Source organism: Tyto alba, unplaced genomic scaffold (genome assembly GCF_018691265.1).
Source record: "Tyto alba isolate M040663 unplaced genomic scaffold, T.alba_DEE_v4.0 Super-Scaffold_8, whole genome shotgun sequence".
NCBI classification, from domain to species: Eukaryota; Metazoa; Chordata; class Aves; order Strigiformes; family Tytonidae; genus Tyto; species Tyto alba.
Window position 1 is genome coordinate 19,291,319 of NW_024881329.1, and position 15,117 is coordinate 19,306,435.

Sequence of the window (15,117 nt, forward strand, 5' to 3'; positions counted from 1 at the left end):
CCGCGGGGATGGGGAGCGGCGGCTCGGCGGGGCGGCTGGTGTCGGCCGAGGGGCCGGAGGGCGAGGAACAACGGCTGGAAGTACAGAAAGGCCGGATCCCCGCCGCCCTTTGGTCTCAGAGGGGGCTGCGGAAGCTTTACCTGAGCGGTGTGGGGCTGCGGGATGTGCCGGCCGAGCTGGAGGACCTGCAGCACCTCCGCACCTTGGCCCTGGATAACAACGAGCTGATGGAGGTGCCCGAAGCCCTGTGCCACTTGCCCTGCTTGGCTTACCTCTACCTGGGCCGCAACGGGCTGCAAGAGCTGCCGCCCACCTTCGCCCGCCTGCAGAGCCTCCGCTGCCTTTGGCTGGAGGGGAATTTCCTCGCCCGCTTCCCCCGCGCCCTCCTGAGCCTGCCCGACCTCCGCAGCCTCCAGCTGGGTGACAACCGCCTGGTCCGCCTGCCCGCCGGGCTGCCCCGCATGGCCGGCCTGCGAGGGCTCTGGCTTTACGGCAACCGTTTCGAGGCGTTTCCCCCCGTCCTGCTGCGTATGGTTCACCTCCAAGTCCTTGACCTGGACCGCAACCGCATCGCCCACTTTCCCGACCTGACCTGCCTCTCTGCCCTGCACCTCCTCTCCTACGACCACAACCCCGTCCAGCAGCCCCCCTGCGTAGGGGACGACGTTCAGCTGGTGGGCGAAGGGGCGCAGGAATTCATGGAGGCGCGGCAGGAGCGCCTGCAGAGCCTCCAGCACCAGGAGGAAGAGGGGGAGGAAGGCACTGAGGCTCCAGCAGCAGATCCTGGGGATGGCTCCCCACCGCTGGAGGAGGAGGAAGGCACCTTGGCAGCCCTGCCGGCCTCCCCGGGGGAAACATGAGCCACCGTGTTGTAGATGGATACCCCCGGGGATGTGTGGCAGGGGGATGGGGAGCCTCCCCTGGGCTCCCAACAACCACCCTCCCCCAGCTAGGGCTGGGGAAGAAGGAAGCCCACAGCCTCCACGTGAAGGAAAACAGATGATCCGAGGACCAGCAGCTCCCAGTTGGGACAGTGAAGAGCTGCCGGGCTCGTGGATCACCGTTGGGATCCATGAGCCCCCAACTTAGAGCATCCCATGTAACCACAGGGTGCCTTGGATGGGGGGAAACGACTCTTTGCCGTGACGGGTGACCCCCCCAGACCCCACTTGCCTGCTGGGCAGACCCCAGCAGGCAGCACAGTGCTGCTGAGAGCCCGGCAGTCCCCAAAAGCACAGGGACCTTCCTACCACGCACTGCAGCTGCCCCACCACCTCCACACGTGGCTGGCTCCGTGGGGCCGGACAGGAAAAAAAAGCAAAGCTGATTGCATCCATTCCATGTGGACCTCTGAAGAATGGCAAGGTTTGAGAGCAAAGGCACAGACCACTTCTCACCAGCAACACCCCAGTCCTGCTGCTGGAATTGGGCTGGGGGAACAAGAGGTCTCCGCCGGGCTCCTCCCGGCCGTCAGGTTTGGGAAGGAGCTGATGAAAACTCTGCCCGTCTCAAGACTGGAAAGGGTTTTGCCTCTCTATGGGAAGAGGAGCCCCAGCTCTGGTTTTGTCTGCCCCAAAACGGGCACCAAAACCAGGGCTCTCACCTTGCCTTTCTTCTTTCCCACCCTGAGTGCCGTTTGTACCAAACACAAGCAATAAAAAGCACAAACCCGGTGTGAGAGAAAAGTGATGGGGACTGTTCTCTGGGTGGTGGGGGCTGTGTCAGGGAAGAGACTGTTTAGGAGCTGCTCGAAATGCAGCAACACATCCTGGTGCGAGACCACCAGCTCCTCTTATTTTTGGACATTGGAGGGAGTCCCGTTTTCCTCCGCCTGTCTCCAAGCCGTGCTCCCGCTCTCCACCGAGCCACCCAGCTCGGCCGCACCGGCACTGAGCGTTCCCTCCGAGGGCTGGGGCTCGCTGGAGGTTCCAGACCGCGCATCCGCTTTTAATTGCGAGGGGTTTTGGGTTTGGTGGCTGGGAGGCAGCCAGCACTCCTGCCACATCCTCTCCCGTGCTCACGGGGAGGATGCTGCCCAGCTTTTTCTTCTCCCCCCCCCGCCCCTCCTCGCTTTGCGGTGGGAACCGTGGCTATTTTAGACGTGGTGGAGCATCCTCGGCTGTGGGATGTGCAGGGTCTGTCAGCGCCAGTCCCTCCAGCAGCGGAGGCTGATGAAGTCGCTGTTTTTCCAGCAGTAACGAGGCCCCACTTCCTTTCCTGCTCTTCCCCCTCGAGTTCGGGTCTGCCCGTGGAGGCAGGGACAGGTACAGGCTGTCGGTCCCTCTCACCACCCCAGCAGCCTTCACCGTTGTGGCTTGTAGTGGCCATCCCGGCTTGGGGCACCCCACCCCACCCTTGGGGGTGCTGATTATGGCAGAGGGTGACTCCCGGCCCTCAGGGGTGCTCGGGGTTCATGCCATCGATCTGGGGTGCTGCTGCTTTTCCTGGAGAGACAGCGCTGCTGATTAGCAGGTAATTATCCATTGCCCCACAGGGTGCTGATGCTGGCAGAGACCCTCAGGACTCTGAGATGAGCATTTCTTCCTCAGCACAACCTGTCTGCTGCCTCCAGCGCCGCGCAGACCCCCGCCACCCGCTCTGTGCTCGGCAGGGCAAGGGGTGCAGGTGGCCCCGTGTGCCACCAGCCTGTCCCTGATCCAGAAGCTCTGACACCTCGGAAGGAGGGGGGTGTCCCTGCCCACCCAGCCTTTCCCAGCCCCGGATTTCAGTCTCTGACTGGGGAAGGAGCTGGGTGAGGGGGGTCCAGGCATCGCCTTGGCACAACACCGGTAGCAATCGGCGCAGCGACACAGGGGCCAGAAGCTGCCGCAGTCAGCGGATCCCTCACATGTTTCTGCTACGCACAAGGATTTCGGGGACGCTGGCATCTCTGAGCCCCAGCACCCGGCGAGGCGTGTGCGCAGTGCATCATCCATACGTCTGTCTCTATATATATCCCTGCCTACTCGCCCATCCCCGCGTACGACGGTTTGTGGCCTCACCGCAGCTGGGATCACGCTGCTATTTCCATCTGCTCCCCTTGGCTGCAAACACAAAAGAAGGGGCTTGGAAATGCTGCGGCTCGGACCGGCTCCGGGCAACAGGAGCACCGGGATCGCTGCACGGGGCCAAGCATTTTTTGTTTTGTTTTGTTTTTTATAATTTTTGCTGTGTTCAAAGACATAGCAGGATAAAAGAAACCCAGCTCTGGTGTAACGCAGCCCAGACAGCAGCCAGGCTCAGCGGCACCAATGCCGGCGGTAGCTTGTTGCTGCCAAAAATCTCCAGGTTTGGCTCAGCTGGGCATAAACTAGAGCCTGAATGGGCACAAGCAGCAGCGACCTAGCCTCCACCGAGACACAGGAGCTGGCCAAGGGACAACCTTTTCCCCTGCTGTCACCAGCCACTTCTACCACTGCATCCCAGCACCTGAAAGGCAGATCCAGAGGGATGCTCTGGGCATGGAGGACACTACTCTCCTTCCATCCCTGCGTTTGGAGTTTCTTTTATTTATTCAAGACCAACATTCAGTGAATTATTTAACACAGCCACTCGAGCCTGGGCGGTGACAGCCAGCACCCCCGGGCAGCCACGTGTCCCCTGCTTCACCACAGGCATCTGCTCAGGATGTGACCCCCCCACCTCTCCCCCCAGGAGCCATACTCTAGTTCCTAACTGGCACATCACCCCCCCAGCACCCTTACCCAACTGGGACAAGGACTCACCATTCTGGCCCAGTTGCTGTCCACGGGGACCAGCTGTCTGTGTCACCCAGCTCCATGCATTGTCCCCCAGGGCTGGGGGGGGAACACACCCCAAAACCCCCATCAGAACCCCAAAGCCAGGCAGGCTCCTTCCTGGGAGCTGCCTCCCAGCACAACCACCTCACCTCCAGGCAGAGCTCCTTGCTCTTAATGAACTCTCATTAATTCCCCTCATTAACTGCCCTCATTAGCAGCCCCTGCAGGTTGGCCAGGTGGCTGTCCTTGTCCCCACTTTTTGCAGGGACCCTTCAGAGTGTTCCCCCCCCCCCCCCCGTTGTGCCCCCTTCACCAGGGGTCCTTGAGCACGGCCTGTCCCATCCTCCCCCCTCCTTGTGTGTGCAATGGCGGGGTGATTAGTGCTGAAGGGGTGTTCAGTGCTTGGGGGGGTGCTTAGCGCAAGGCGGGTGCTCAATTCTGCGGGATGCTCAGTGCTGGGGGGGATGCTCGGTGCTGGGGGGGAGGATGCTGGATGCTGGGGAGATGCTCAGCGAGGTTCAGGTGACACTGTAACCCCGCCCCCCGCCCCCCCCGTCCCCCCCAGCCCACAGATCAGGCACGCTGGCAGTTACTGACTGTCCTTTATTACCGAGAGCAGGGGCTGCCTCCAGAAAACGAGGGGCCCCGCTCCCCAAAAATAGGATTCTGCAAAGAAGGCGCCCGGACCCGCACACCCCGGCCCTCGCCCCCCAGCCTCCCCCCACGCTGCCAGCCCCAGCCTCCGCTGCCATTATTAGAAAAGGGGGTGGCCGGCCACGGTCACCCCCGCGCAGCAAAGCCACCGGCAGCGGGGTGGCATCGTCATCTGGGCATCCCCTTGATCTAGCCGGTCTGGGCTTTTTTTTTTTTTTTTTTTTTTTTGGTATTTTTTTATCTTTTTTTTTTTTTGTCTTTTTCTTTTGTCCTTTTTTTTTTTTGTCTTTTCTTTTTTGTTTGTTTGTTTGTTTTTTTTCTTTTTCCCAGTTTTTCTGTATTTTACACACCAGTTGGATGTTACCGTCACATGAAGAAGAGAGATACCTGAACAAGATAACGGCTAAGAGCTCTAGAGTTAAAAATGAACAACACAAGCCCCGGGGAGCTGACTGCAGACAAGAAACCCTACCCGGAGCAGCGGGGTGCCCGAAGGGCGATGGGTGGGCACCCACCTTGGCACAGTCCCACCGGCGCCTGGGCTACCCCTGCCCATGGGGAGCCCCCAGGGTTTGGGGGGGGGGGGTCCCAGCACAGCCCACCACGGTGCCTGGTTTTGGGGTGCCCTGGCCCTGCTGCCCCTGGGCTCCGGCCCCTTCCCCAGGTATGTAAATCTCTTCTTTTATGTTAAAAAAAGAGAGAATATGATAAAAATACAAATGTCCCTAAAAGCATTATTATTACTGTAGTAGCAGTATTATGACTTCTCTCCAGATTGTCCAAAATTGTCTAAAGAGGGACTGTGGGGGCTGCTGGACCCTTCCCGGCTGCAGCCCCCGGACAGTCCCGGTGCCACCGTGTCCCCACATGGCCCCAGAGGTGTCAGGGATGTCCCCAATCCGGCAGGAGAAGGAACAAGCAGCTGGGCACCCCGGGGACTTTTTTTTTGGGGGGGGTGGGGGGGTGGTGTGTGTTCTGGTGCAGGGTCCCTCTGAGCAGCAGAGAAACCCCATGGAGCACCTCAGGGGGTCAGTGGGTGCCCCCCTGCCAGCACCCTGTCCACCCCCCCGCTCCCCCCCGCCCCCCGCCCCCCCCCCAAGCCTGGCGGGGTGGCATTAACGCTTGGGGAGACACCCAGGGATGATGGCGACGGGGTGAAGCACCCTCCCTCACTAAAACCAGGCTCCCGGCTGTACGCAGCACCCCAGGGGACATCCTGGGGCCTTGGTGGCACCTGGGGGGGTTGGGGGGGTGGCTTGGTGACACAGAGGGGTGTCAGTGTTCTCCCCGTGGGTGCAGGAAGGGCGAAGGGTGGTGGGTGCCATGGGAGGGGAGCAAGAAGACTGAGGATGGGGGGGACAGCCCCCCCCCCCCCCCCCCCCCCCCCCCCCAGGTCAGGCAGGGTGGCTCTGTGCTGGTGGGCACCTTCAGGCTTGCTTTGGGTGCCCCCACACCCATGGGTGGCTGTGCCCTACCTGACATGGCAGCACCCACCTCTCCCCTCCTCTGGGAGGGCTCGGCCGATGCCCCTCCGTTCAGAGGGAGCCGTGAGGCTGGGGGGGCTGGTGGGGCACCCTGGGAATCCCCCCCCTCGCCCCCCCCCCCCACCTCAAAAACACACACACTCCGGCCACCGCGTCCTTGCCTTGTGCCAGTCCTGACGGAGCAGCGGGACACCGAAAAGTGTCACCTGCCCGGGGATGGGGATGGGCAGGGGTGTGTCACCTCCCACCCAGCGCTGCCGGGGTCCTGCCAGGACCCACGTCCGCCGTGGTGAGCCACCGCCGACCCCGCTGAGTAACCCCATCTGTCACCAACCCACCCCCCCCCCCCAACCCCGAGCCTCTGCGCCCCATGGAGCTCCCAGGTGGGTCTGTCCCTGTTTTGGGGGGCTCCTGTCCTGGTAGCGGGCAGGGGTCCAGCGTGTGCTTCCCGGGGAGGGGTGGGGGGAGACAACGGGGAGATGCTGGCACTGCTCCTGCCAGGCTGGCTGGCCCAGGGAATGTCACCTAGCCAGGATGGGGACAATGGCACTTGCTCCATCCCTTATCCCCCAGGGACCCCAGTACTGGGAAGGGAAGGGGGTCAGCCCAGCTGGAAGGGGATGATTTGGGGTTCAGCATCCCCTCAGGGCGGGGGGGTGGGCAGTGCCAGGCTCGAGGTCCCTGCCCAGCCCCATGGGGACATACCTGGAGTCGAGGGGGGGGATAATGGAGGGGAAAAACTGGGGTGGGGACAGGATAAGGGGTCTCCATGAAAAGGGGGGGGGGGGGGCGAGCCCCAGGACGGGGTTATCGACCTCCCCCTCCCACCGAGCCTGAAGAGGGAGGTAAAGCATCAAACCCGGCTAAAGGCAGTGCACAAACGAGCCCGCTTTGGCTAACGAACTGTGTCATGGCTTCCGATCCCAGGAGCCCGCGCCTGGCCCGGGGAAGGGGGCTGCCCTCTCCCCCCACCCCCCGGTGCCCCCCAGCCCAGCGTGGCTTTGGGGAGGGCGGTGGGGATGAGGCAGGGCATGGAGGGGGGGCTCCACAGCCCCGCTCGGGCAACGCTGACGGCTCCGAGAGGTTTTATTGAGCTGAAAGGGAAGGGGAGGTGGGGGTCCCTCTTGTACCTGCAGCCTGACCCCCTGAAATTTGGGGGGGGGGGGTGGAGGGTGAGGCTGGGGAGGGGCAGAGGGGCTCCCAAGGACCAGGGCTGGAAGCACTTGCAGAAGTCCTGTCCGGGGACGGGGATGAGGAGGAGGGGGTGTCATCGCTTCTAGCACCCTTCTCGGGCGAGGGTCCTGGGTGGCTGCATGGCCCCCCACACCCCAGCGCCGGGGAGAGGTGAAAGCGGGGGGCCGGCGGGGGGGGGGTGTCTCCGTCCCCCTCCTACCGCGGGGTCCCCGCGAGCCGGGCCGCTGTCCCGCTGGTCCCTGGGCTCCTCGCCGGGATCCCCGCAAAGGGGTGACGGGGTGGGGTGGGGGGGCTGGGAAAGGGGACCCCCACTCCCCGACCCAGCAGTTCTGGGGTGCTCAGGCCTTCAGCTGGTGCCACTGTGCCACTGCCTGCCGGGGACGGGCGATCATGTCCTTCCAGTGCTTCACCTCCCCAGGGCCACTCTTCCAGGACAGGTAGATCTGTGAGGACAAGCAGCCCTTGGACCCCCAGATCTGCTCGCGGACCCCCCAGCCGCATTCTGTTCCCCGGTGCTTCCACCTTCACCCCCCACCTCCCCCTCTCCCTCTCCTCTGGGGCAAATTTTCTCCATTTATCCATTAATTTTCCATACAGCGCCGTGGAAAACCACTCGTGCCAGCCCTCCCTGCGACTGCCAGCTTGGGGAACCCTTGCCGCCCAATCGCTTCGCTCTGCCGGAGCGGGGCTCGCCGCTAATTAGGCAATCAAAAGTGATTAGCAGGCTGCTAGCCATGGCGGGGCGGCCAGGGTGTGAAGGGCACGCTCCTCTCCCCTTGCTCCGCGGCTGTTTTGCTTCTTGCACCACAACACTCCCAGCAGCTTTAAAGCAAAGCCGAGGTGTCACAGGCACCGTCTGTCTGTCCGTCCGTCCGGCTTGCTGGCTGGCATCAGGCTCTGGGCTCAGGCGATGTCCCCACACTGGGGACATCAGCACCCCTGTCCCCCTCCAGCAGCCCCTTCCCACATTTATCCCAATTTCCGTGTCTGCTTGATTATGGGGCTGCGATCAGGGATCACCGCGGTGAGCGGTAATAACGCATATTCCTGCGCTTGTTTGTCATCATTACCCTAACGAGTGGAGAGCTGGATGGATTTAACGTAAATCAAACCGAGGAGGGGGGATGAATTCCTCCGTTCCTGTCATTGCGAGGTGGTTGGTAATCCCGGTGTGAGGACGGGGGGCTGGGGTCTGTCTGGATGTCAGACATGGCCCCTGGGGACCCCCAGCCGAGCCCTGCGCCCCGTCCCTGCTCTCCCGCAGCTGGGGATGGTGCCGACGGTGGGGGGACACTTTGATTTTTGCCTGGCTACAAATAGACTTTTGGCAGGTTGAAGCTCACCCCAGCAGCACGGTGGCTTGTGCCAGGTGAGTCCTTGTCACCGCACTCCGCGGCCGGGACTGGAGATGGTGGGGGAAAGCCAGCAAGAGGGGTCCCTGCCATGTTCCACCTTCCTTCTCCAGCTTGAGATGGCACCAGTCGCCATCAACCAGGGACCCTGCTGTACCCCGTCCCACGGGGGGGGACACGTTTCTGGGGTCCCTCCACCCCTGTGTCACGGCTGTGGGACCCACCTTGCCGATGACATCGTTGCGGCTCAGCCTGTCCTTGTCCATGACGGTGATGACGATGGTCGTCTCGCGCAGCCGCTCTGTGGGGATGTCGAAGGCGAAGGACTCGTTGAAGACGGGGTTCAGGCACCGCTTCATGACCACCGTCTTCTTCTTCTCCACCCGCTTGTCCTTGTACATCAGCCACACCTTCACGTAGGGATCTGGGGAGGGGGGAGAGGAGCTGCCCTCAGCCCTGGTTGGGCGTCGGGCAGCGATGCCTGGCGTGGCAGGAGCCGGAGCTCGTACCTGACGTGCCCCCGATGTCCATGGCTTTGAGGTTACGCGCTTTGATGATGTTCACCACGATGGAGTTGGCGGAAGGGTTGTAGCACAGTGACAGCAACAGCTCCCCACGGCTTCCCTGCGGGACCCCACAGAGGATGGTAGGCGGGCACCCCAAAAACACCCGCTCCTCACTGTGGCCCCAAGTCCTGATGGGACACCCAAAGCCCCCCGTGTCTCACTGCGGGAGTGGGGTGCTGGGCTGGGACCCCCCCCCGAGCTGTCCCAAGGGTGGCCTTTGGGACAGCACAGAAAATCAGGGCAGGAGGAAATGGGGCCATCCCCAGTGGGACGCTTTCTGGTCTTGCCAGAGGCAGGAGAAAAAGAAAACGTTCATTTTAAATCTACCTCAAATGGCTTGTTTTTACCCAAAATGAGACACTTGCTTTGGATCACTTAATGCCTTAATATAAAGATTTGGGAGGAGAAACCTCCCCATCGGATGCTGAACCTTCTCGCAAAGCTTCTGCAAAGTTCCCTGTTGGGGTAGCAAGAGGGTGGCCCTGTTGGGACACCACAGGGACGGGGGGTATCCTCCCCTCGAGGACTGTCCCCAGGGGGTGGGAGGAGGAGCAGGGCCTTACGCTGCCATCGCTGCACGGCTTCAGGTCCTTCCAGAAGGTCTGCATCTGGGTGAGGTCCACCTTGTTGAGGGGGATGGACACCTCCCCGATGGGGTCGTTGCGGCTGAAGCGGTCGTAGTCCAGGACCTGGAGGTACAGCACCCGCTGCACCACCTTCTCGTAGGGGAACCCTGTGCCAGAGAGGGAGGTGATGAGGAGCTGCCCTGGCCGTGGTGAGCAGCACCCTGGCCATGGGTGCTCGTGCCACCCTGCCTCGCCATGCTGATGGGGAGATGTTGGCACCAGGCAGTGGATGGGGAGTAGATGACAGCATGAGGCACCTCTTGTGGCTTTGGGCCACCACGGTGGCTGGTAATAGAGTAATTGCCCTGTGTGCACCCACCCATGGGTGCCTGCTGGGGTGGGGGGGAAGGAGCCTCCCCCCCGCCATGTCCCCTTTTTATGGGATGCACCTCCAACCTGGCCATGATGGCTTGACCAACCCATCTCATCACCGATGGCCACCACGCATTGCTGATGGCCAACATGTTGGCAGCTCAATCTGAGCTGAGCCACCCCAGGAGGGAGGACAGAGGGTCCCACAACCACTTAGCTCCCACCCCAGTCCACCCCAGCCCCTACCTTCAAAGAGGAAGGTCTCGTTCCAGTGCGGGTTGAGGTTCTTCCGCTTCACCTTGGTCTCCAGCTTGTGCTTCTTGTCGGGAAGCAGGTAGATCTTGACAAAGGGGTCGCTGGTGCCGCTGAAGTCCTTGGCCGGCAGCTCCTGCGCCTTCATGATCTTGACGGTCAGGGTGGACTCCTGGAAGTTGTAGCCGACGCTGAATTGGATGCGGCCCAGGTTTTCCCGGCTGACGCCATCGTGCCCCTCGTCGTCCTCGGAGCCTGGGGAGAGCTGTGGCAGGGGGAGAAGGGCGGTGAGTGCAATATCAGGACCGCCAGTGGGGTCTGCAGACCCTTGTCCCCCCCCCACATTTCAGCGCCCAAACCCCACCCCAGGAGCTGTCAGAGGGCATCAGCCTCTCCCCGGTTCCCCCGCCATCGCCTCGGATGACTCCTGGCTCCGTGCCACGCGTCCCGGGGACGGGGAGCGCCAATTAGCCAAATTCCTCCTGACAGCCTGTCCCCCGACGGCTCCAGCATCGCTCCCTCGGGGCGGGAACGGCCACATCGACTCGGCTGAGCCTTGGCAGAGCGGGCTGGGACGTGCCAGAGCGCTTGTGGCACAGGGCTGGGGGGGGTGGGGTGGAGAGTGGTGGGGGTGGTGTGAGGAGATGCCCGGGGTGGGATGCTGTCCTTAGGGACCCCCTCTCCAGCACACCCCCCAACCACCCACCATGAGCATCTCGCTGGTCAGGGAGTTGACCAGGTCGGAGACGGAGGAGTGTGGCTCCGTCTTGCGATCGGATTCATCGTGCGGCGGCTGCCCGGGCACTGGCGCTGTGTTCACCGCTTTGCCGCCGGCCGGTAACCTGGGGAAAAACAAGCAGCACCTTAGAGGAGAGGGGGCCGAGGGGGAAACAGCGAGGGGGTCCCCGGGCACCCTCTCCCAGCGGATGCTGCGCCTGGGCTGGGCCAACCCCCCCTCCCCCTTGCCAAAAGCTGCCGGGTGGGCTGCGGGCGGAGCCGGGCACAACGGGGGTTGTGCCGCCGGTGGTTGTGCGTCACCCGTCGCAGCCCACCAGCCCCCCCCCCTCCCCGGCACCGAGGGGCCGAGGCCGGTGAGGTTTTGCCTGCAGCGCTGCCAGGCAGGGTTGGGTGCCAGCCGGTACCTCGCGACCCTGCGGCATGCCACCTCGGAGCACGGGAGCAGGTCCCCGTGTCCCCCCACCCCTTCCAGCCACATCCCGCCTGCAGAGCCCACGGCGGGGGCTGGGCCGGGCCGGGGTGGGGTGTGGGTGACCCACGGGTGCTTCACGTTGCGGGGTGGGCTTGGTGCTTGGTGCTAACCAGCCCTCTTTTTTTTCCTGCCATCGAGCGCCGTAGCCGGGACCACTGCCCCAGTTGTCCCTGCAAACCACCCCCCTCCCCAACCCCCACCTCCCTCCCGGCTGTGGCAGCCGGGTGTGGAGGGGCCGTGCCGGGACGGTGGGCATGGTTCTGGCGAGGGAGGGTGGGCAACTGGGAGCCGCAGCGGGCACATAGAGAGCAGGGATGGAGGTGGGTGGGCACACACCGAGGCCACGCTGCCATGTTGCACGGGGACAAGGGACACAGGCACACGGTGGCAGGGACGGGGCAGCCCCAGGTGGCTCCAGATCCAAGAGGGAGGGGGGAATGTGCACACAGACAGGCACCCCACGCTGCACACAACCCCCGCCGCGGCTCCCGCCCGTGCCGAGGTAATGGTGACAAACCAACAGACGGACCAACAGACCACCACTGGCGGGGACATGGGCACGCATGCGGGCGGGTGGGCAAAGCCACAACGCATGCCACGAGACGCCCACTGACACGCCAAGCACACGCAGACACACGCCGATGGGAGACGCCGGGGCGGGGGGGGGGGCGGGACGGGACACCTGGGGGTGATGGGGACGGAGGCACACGTAACAGGCTGCACAGCCACGCACACCGGGGCTCGCCCGCCCCGGTGGGATGGTAGCCAGGAAGGATCGGAGAGCCTGAGGGTAGCTGGGGAGGCAAATTCAGGTTAAAACCAGAGCGAAAATGAAAGCGGAGGAGCTGGCGGTGGGGACCGCTGGGCGAGAAGGTGCCGGTGGAGCCGTGGGTGCCGGGGCGGTGGTGCAGACCGGCGAAGGTCACGGACAGCAAGAGAGAGAAAGAGAGTGGGAAAGAGCAAGAGAAAGGAAGAGCAGCGTCGTCCACCGCCGGCCTGCTGGGAGGGAAGGGGGAGAGAGGAGCGGGGCGGATGGACGGACGGACAGTGGGTAGTCGCCGGGACAGGAGACACGCTGAGGAGTCGGGCTGGAACCGCTGGGGACGGGCTGGAAGGAAGAAGCTGAGAAACAGGGGATGGAGGAGACAATTCGAGGCAGAAGAGCGGGCGGTTGGCAGCACCGGGTGGGCAGGCGAGAGCGGAGCGGGGCTGGAGCCTGACCCCCTCCGCCGGCCGAACCCCCCCCCCCCAAACCTGCAGGGCCCGAGGGGACGGGGAGCAGGGGGGAGATGGAGGCGGGGAGGCCATGCGTGTGTCAGGGTGGTTTTTTTGGACCAGCGAGCTGGCAGGGGGGGGAAGCAGGGAGCGGGGTTTTGCTACGACACAGCCACCCCCCCACCCCAATTATGCCCAGCACCCGGTGTCCCCCGTCCCCTCGCCTGGCACGGTATGGCACGGCGACCGGTGCTCCTGGCAGGGACCGGCTGCTCAGCGCGACGCCGGGGAGGGAAGTGCTAAAAGATGGAGCGAAACTAAGCCGAGCAGGGTAAAAATAGCCAGTGAGCGAGAACGGTGCCAGTTCATTAACACGCCGAGCACACGGGGAGGCAGCGCCCGCCGGCTTCACACCTCCTCCCCGCTCCGGAGGGGCTTAACACCCGCTCCCGGCCGTGCGGAGCCCCTCTGCTCCTGCCAGCCCTCACCAGTGGCTGTGACTGGGATCCAGCTGGGCACTGGGGCCGGTGCTGGATGCGGTGCTGAGCCCCCGGCACCCCGGGAAGGCAGCGGGGAGCAGCCGGAGGCGAGGGGCTGTGCCGCACTGCCAAGCAGCTTGCTTGGAGGAGAAAAAGGGGGTGTGTGTGTGGGGGTGTGTGGGTGTGTCCCAAAACCTGTGGCTCCGATCAGCCTCGGGGCTCGAGCAAGGGCTGAGGACATGCCACCGCAGGGATGTCCCCATGTCCCCGCGCTGGGCTGGAGGTGACAGCAGCGCCGGTGCACGAGACACGCGTTGGGGTGGGATGCGGCTCAGTCATCGGGGAGGCGGGGGGGATCCCCCTTGCACCCCATTCTCCTCCCAGCATAGGGGATCTCCCCTGCCCTGCGCCCCGCTCCCGAGCGTGTGTCCCCCCCCCAGCATGCAGCCAGGGTTGGGGGGGGGATAGTGGCTGGGGGATGGCAGGGAGGGAGGAAGAAGGGCTGGGAGGGGATGGGGAGGGGGGGGTTGTCCTCTCGGTGCTGCTGTTCCGGTGGCAGAACCGGGGGGAGAGCTGCAGATGTCACCGTGCCCGCTGGGCCACCCTGTGCCGCTCCAACCTTCGCGCTCCACGAGGCCAGCCTCCTCCTCCTCCTCCTCCTCCACCCTGGGTGAGGCCCTCGTCTCCTCCTCCTGCGGGACCTGCCCTCGTCCTCGCTCATACCTCTTGTCCCCCTGAGCGTTCGGCTGGTTCGGCTGCGTCCCAGCAGGTTGCAGGTCGGGGATATTGGCAAAGTCATCTTGCTCTGAGAGTCCCAAAACCAGGGATAACACCACCATCCGGCCTTCCCTGCCCAGGCAGCCCCGCGGGCAGCGGGAGAGAGAGAGAAAGAGAGAGGAGAACACAGCATCAGGCAGGGAACAGGCAGGAGCAGTGGCACCCCGCAGTCCCCCGAAGGTGAGGGGACCCCAGCTCTGTGGGGAAAAAGGTGTCAGCTCCAGGGAGCCCTGGCACGTGTGGGTACCTCCGTCACCGCGCTCCTCCACCAGCGTGGGCGGGGAGGATGCCGTGGTCCTGCCGAAGAGGGGGGAGAAGGTGCCCAGAGGGGCTGGGGACAAGGGACAATGAGGGGAGTGAGATCCCAGCATCCTTCCTTGGAGGAGATGGCGGTGCCACGGCCGAGGCTCTTTGGACCGGCGCTGGTGCCGCTGGCGCAGCCTCCCCAGGGCCTGTAACCGCATTTACGTTGTGGCGCCGGGGAGGCAGGCGGGAGGGTAAACGGAGTAAAGAGCAAAAGCAAAGTTAATGGCTTCAGAAAGCGGCAACGGTAAATGGCAGCGGCTCCTCCGTGGGGAAACGGAGCGCTGGCTCGGCACGTCCTGGCTCTGTGGCTCCTGCGCACCCCAACCCCCCTCCAGCCAATTAAGACTGGAACCAGTGTCAATGCTGGGTAAACAGGGAGGAACGTGACCCTCGGGATGGCTAATGAGCCGCAGCTCAACATCGGGAAGCCGGCGAACGGAGGAACCTCTCAGTGGGAGAGGGCAGAGCCGGCACGGTGCTGGGCGGGCAGAGCCGAGGGGGGCTGGCGGTGAGGAGGGGGGGTCAGTGCCAGAGCTGGGGACTTGGAGTACCCCTGCCCGCCTGGAGGGAAGTTCTACCCTCTCTCTAGGGCTGCTTGAGGGCAGCAAAAGGGTGGGTAGCCAAATTTGTGTCTCTCCAGACCTTTCCCACCAAACCCTGGTGCAGAAGGTGCTGCGCTGACTCACGCAAGGGCAGGATCAGGCCTGTCCCTCCCTGCCCTCGCCCTGTGCACTCACCCCAGCACCACCAGCCTGTGAGAAGCACAGCTGGGACCTCAGCATCCCCTCTCCTGGGGTGCTGGGGTGCAAATGGAGATGGGGGCGGGGGGAGTGAGAGGACCCCAAGGAGGATGGAGGCCAGTGGGGGGGACCGGCTCTACGGAGGAGTGACAATGTCATGTGCCGAGAGATGGTGGCAGCGCGGGACTCAGATTAGTCCTCGGCGCTTGA

The 15,117-nt window shown here is 63.8% G+C and overlaps 2 protein-coding genes across 7 annotated transcripts in view; one reads left to right on the forward strand and one right to left on the reverse strand.

Moving 5' to 3' along the window:
* The first annotated feature begins 8 nt into the window (after positions 1 to 8).
* LRRC10B (leucine rich repeat containing 10B) lies at positions 9 to 1,656 on the forward strand. Its single transcript, XM_042785443.1, has one exon. The coding sequence runs from the start codon at positions 9 to 11 to the stop codon at positions 858 to 860; it is 852 nt and encodes a 283-aa protein (XP_042641377.1). The 3' UTR covers positions 861 to 1,656.
* A 2,667-nt stretch (positions 1,657 to 4,323) lies between these two features.
* SYT7 (synaptotagmin 7) overlaps positions 4,324 to 15,117 on the reverse strand; it is a 32,313-nt gene continuing 21,519 nt past the window's right edge. For 3 of the 6 annotated variants that reach the window (XM_042785420.1, XM_042785418.1, XM_042785417.1), the window contains 7 exons: positions 13,808 to 13,933; positions 10,887 to 11,022; positions 10,175 to 10,445; positions 9,554 to 9,723; positions 8,934 to 9,048; positions 8,649 to 8,848; positions 4,324 to 7,515 (listed from right to left, as the gene is read on the reverse strand). In XM_042785420.1, coding sequence (XP_042641354.1) covers positions 7,411 to 7,515; positions 8,649 to 8,848; positions 8,934 to 9,048; positions 9,554 to 9,723; positions 10,175 to 10,445; positions 10,887 to 11,022; positions 13,808 to 13,933 — 1,123 coding nt within the window. In that variant the 3' untranslated portion in view covers positions 4,324 to 7,410. The remainder of the gene's footprint in view (positions 7,516 to 8,648; positions 8,849 to 8,933; positions 9,049 to 9,553; positions 9,724 to 10,174; positions 10,446 to 10,886; positions 11,023 to 13,807; positions 13,934 to 15,117) is intronic. The other 3 variants (XM_042785422.1, XM_042785421.1, XM_042785419.1) reach the window with 1 other exon arrangement.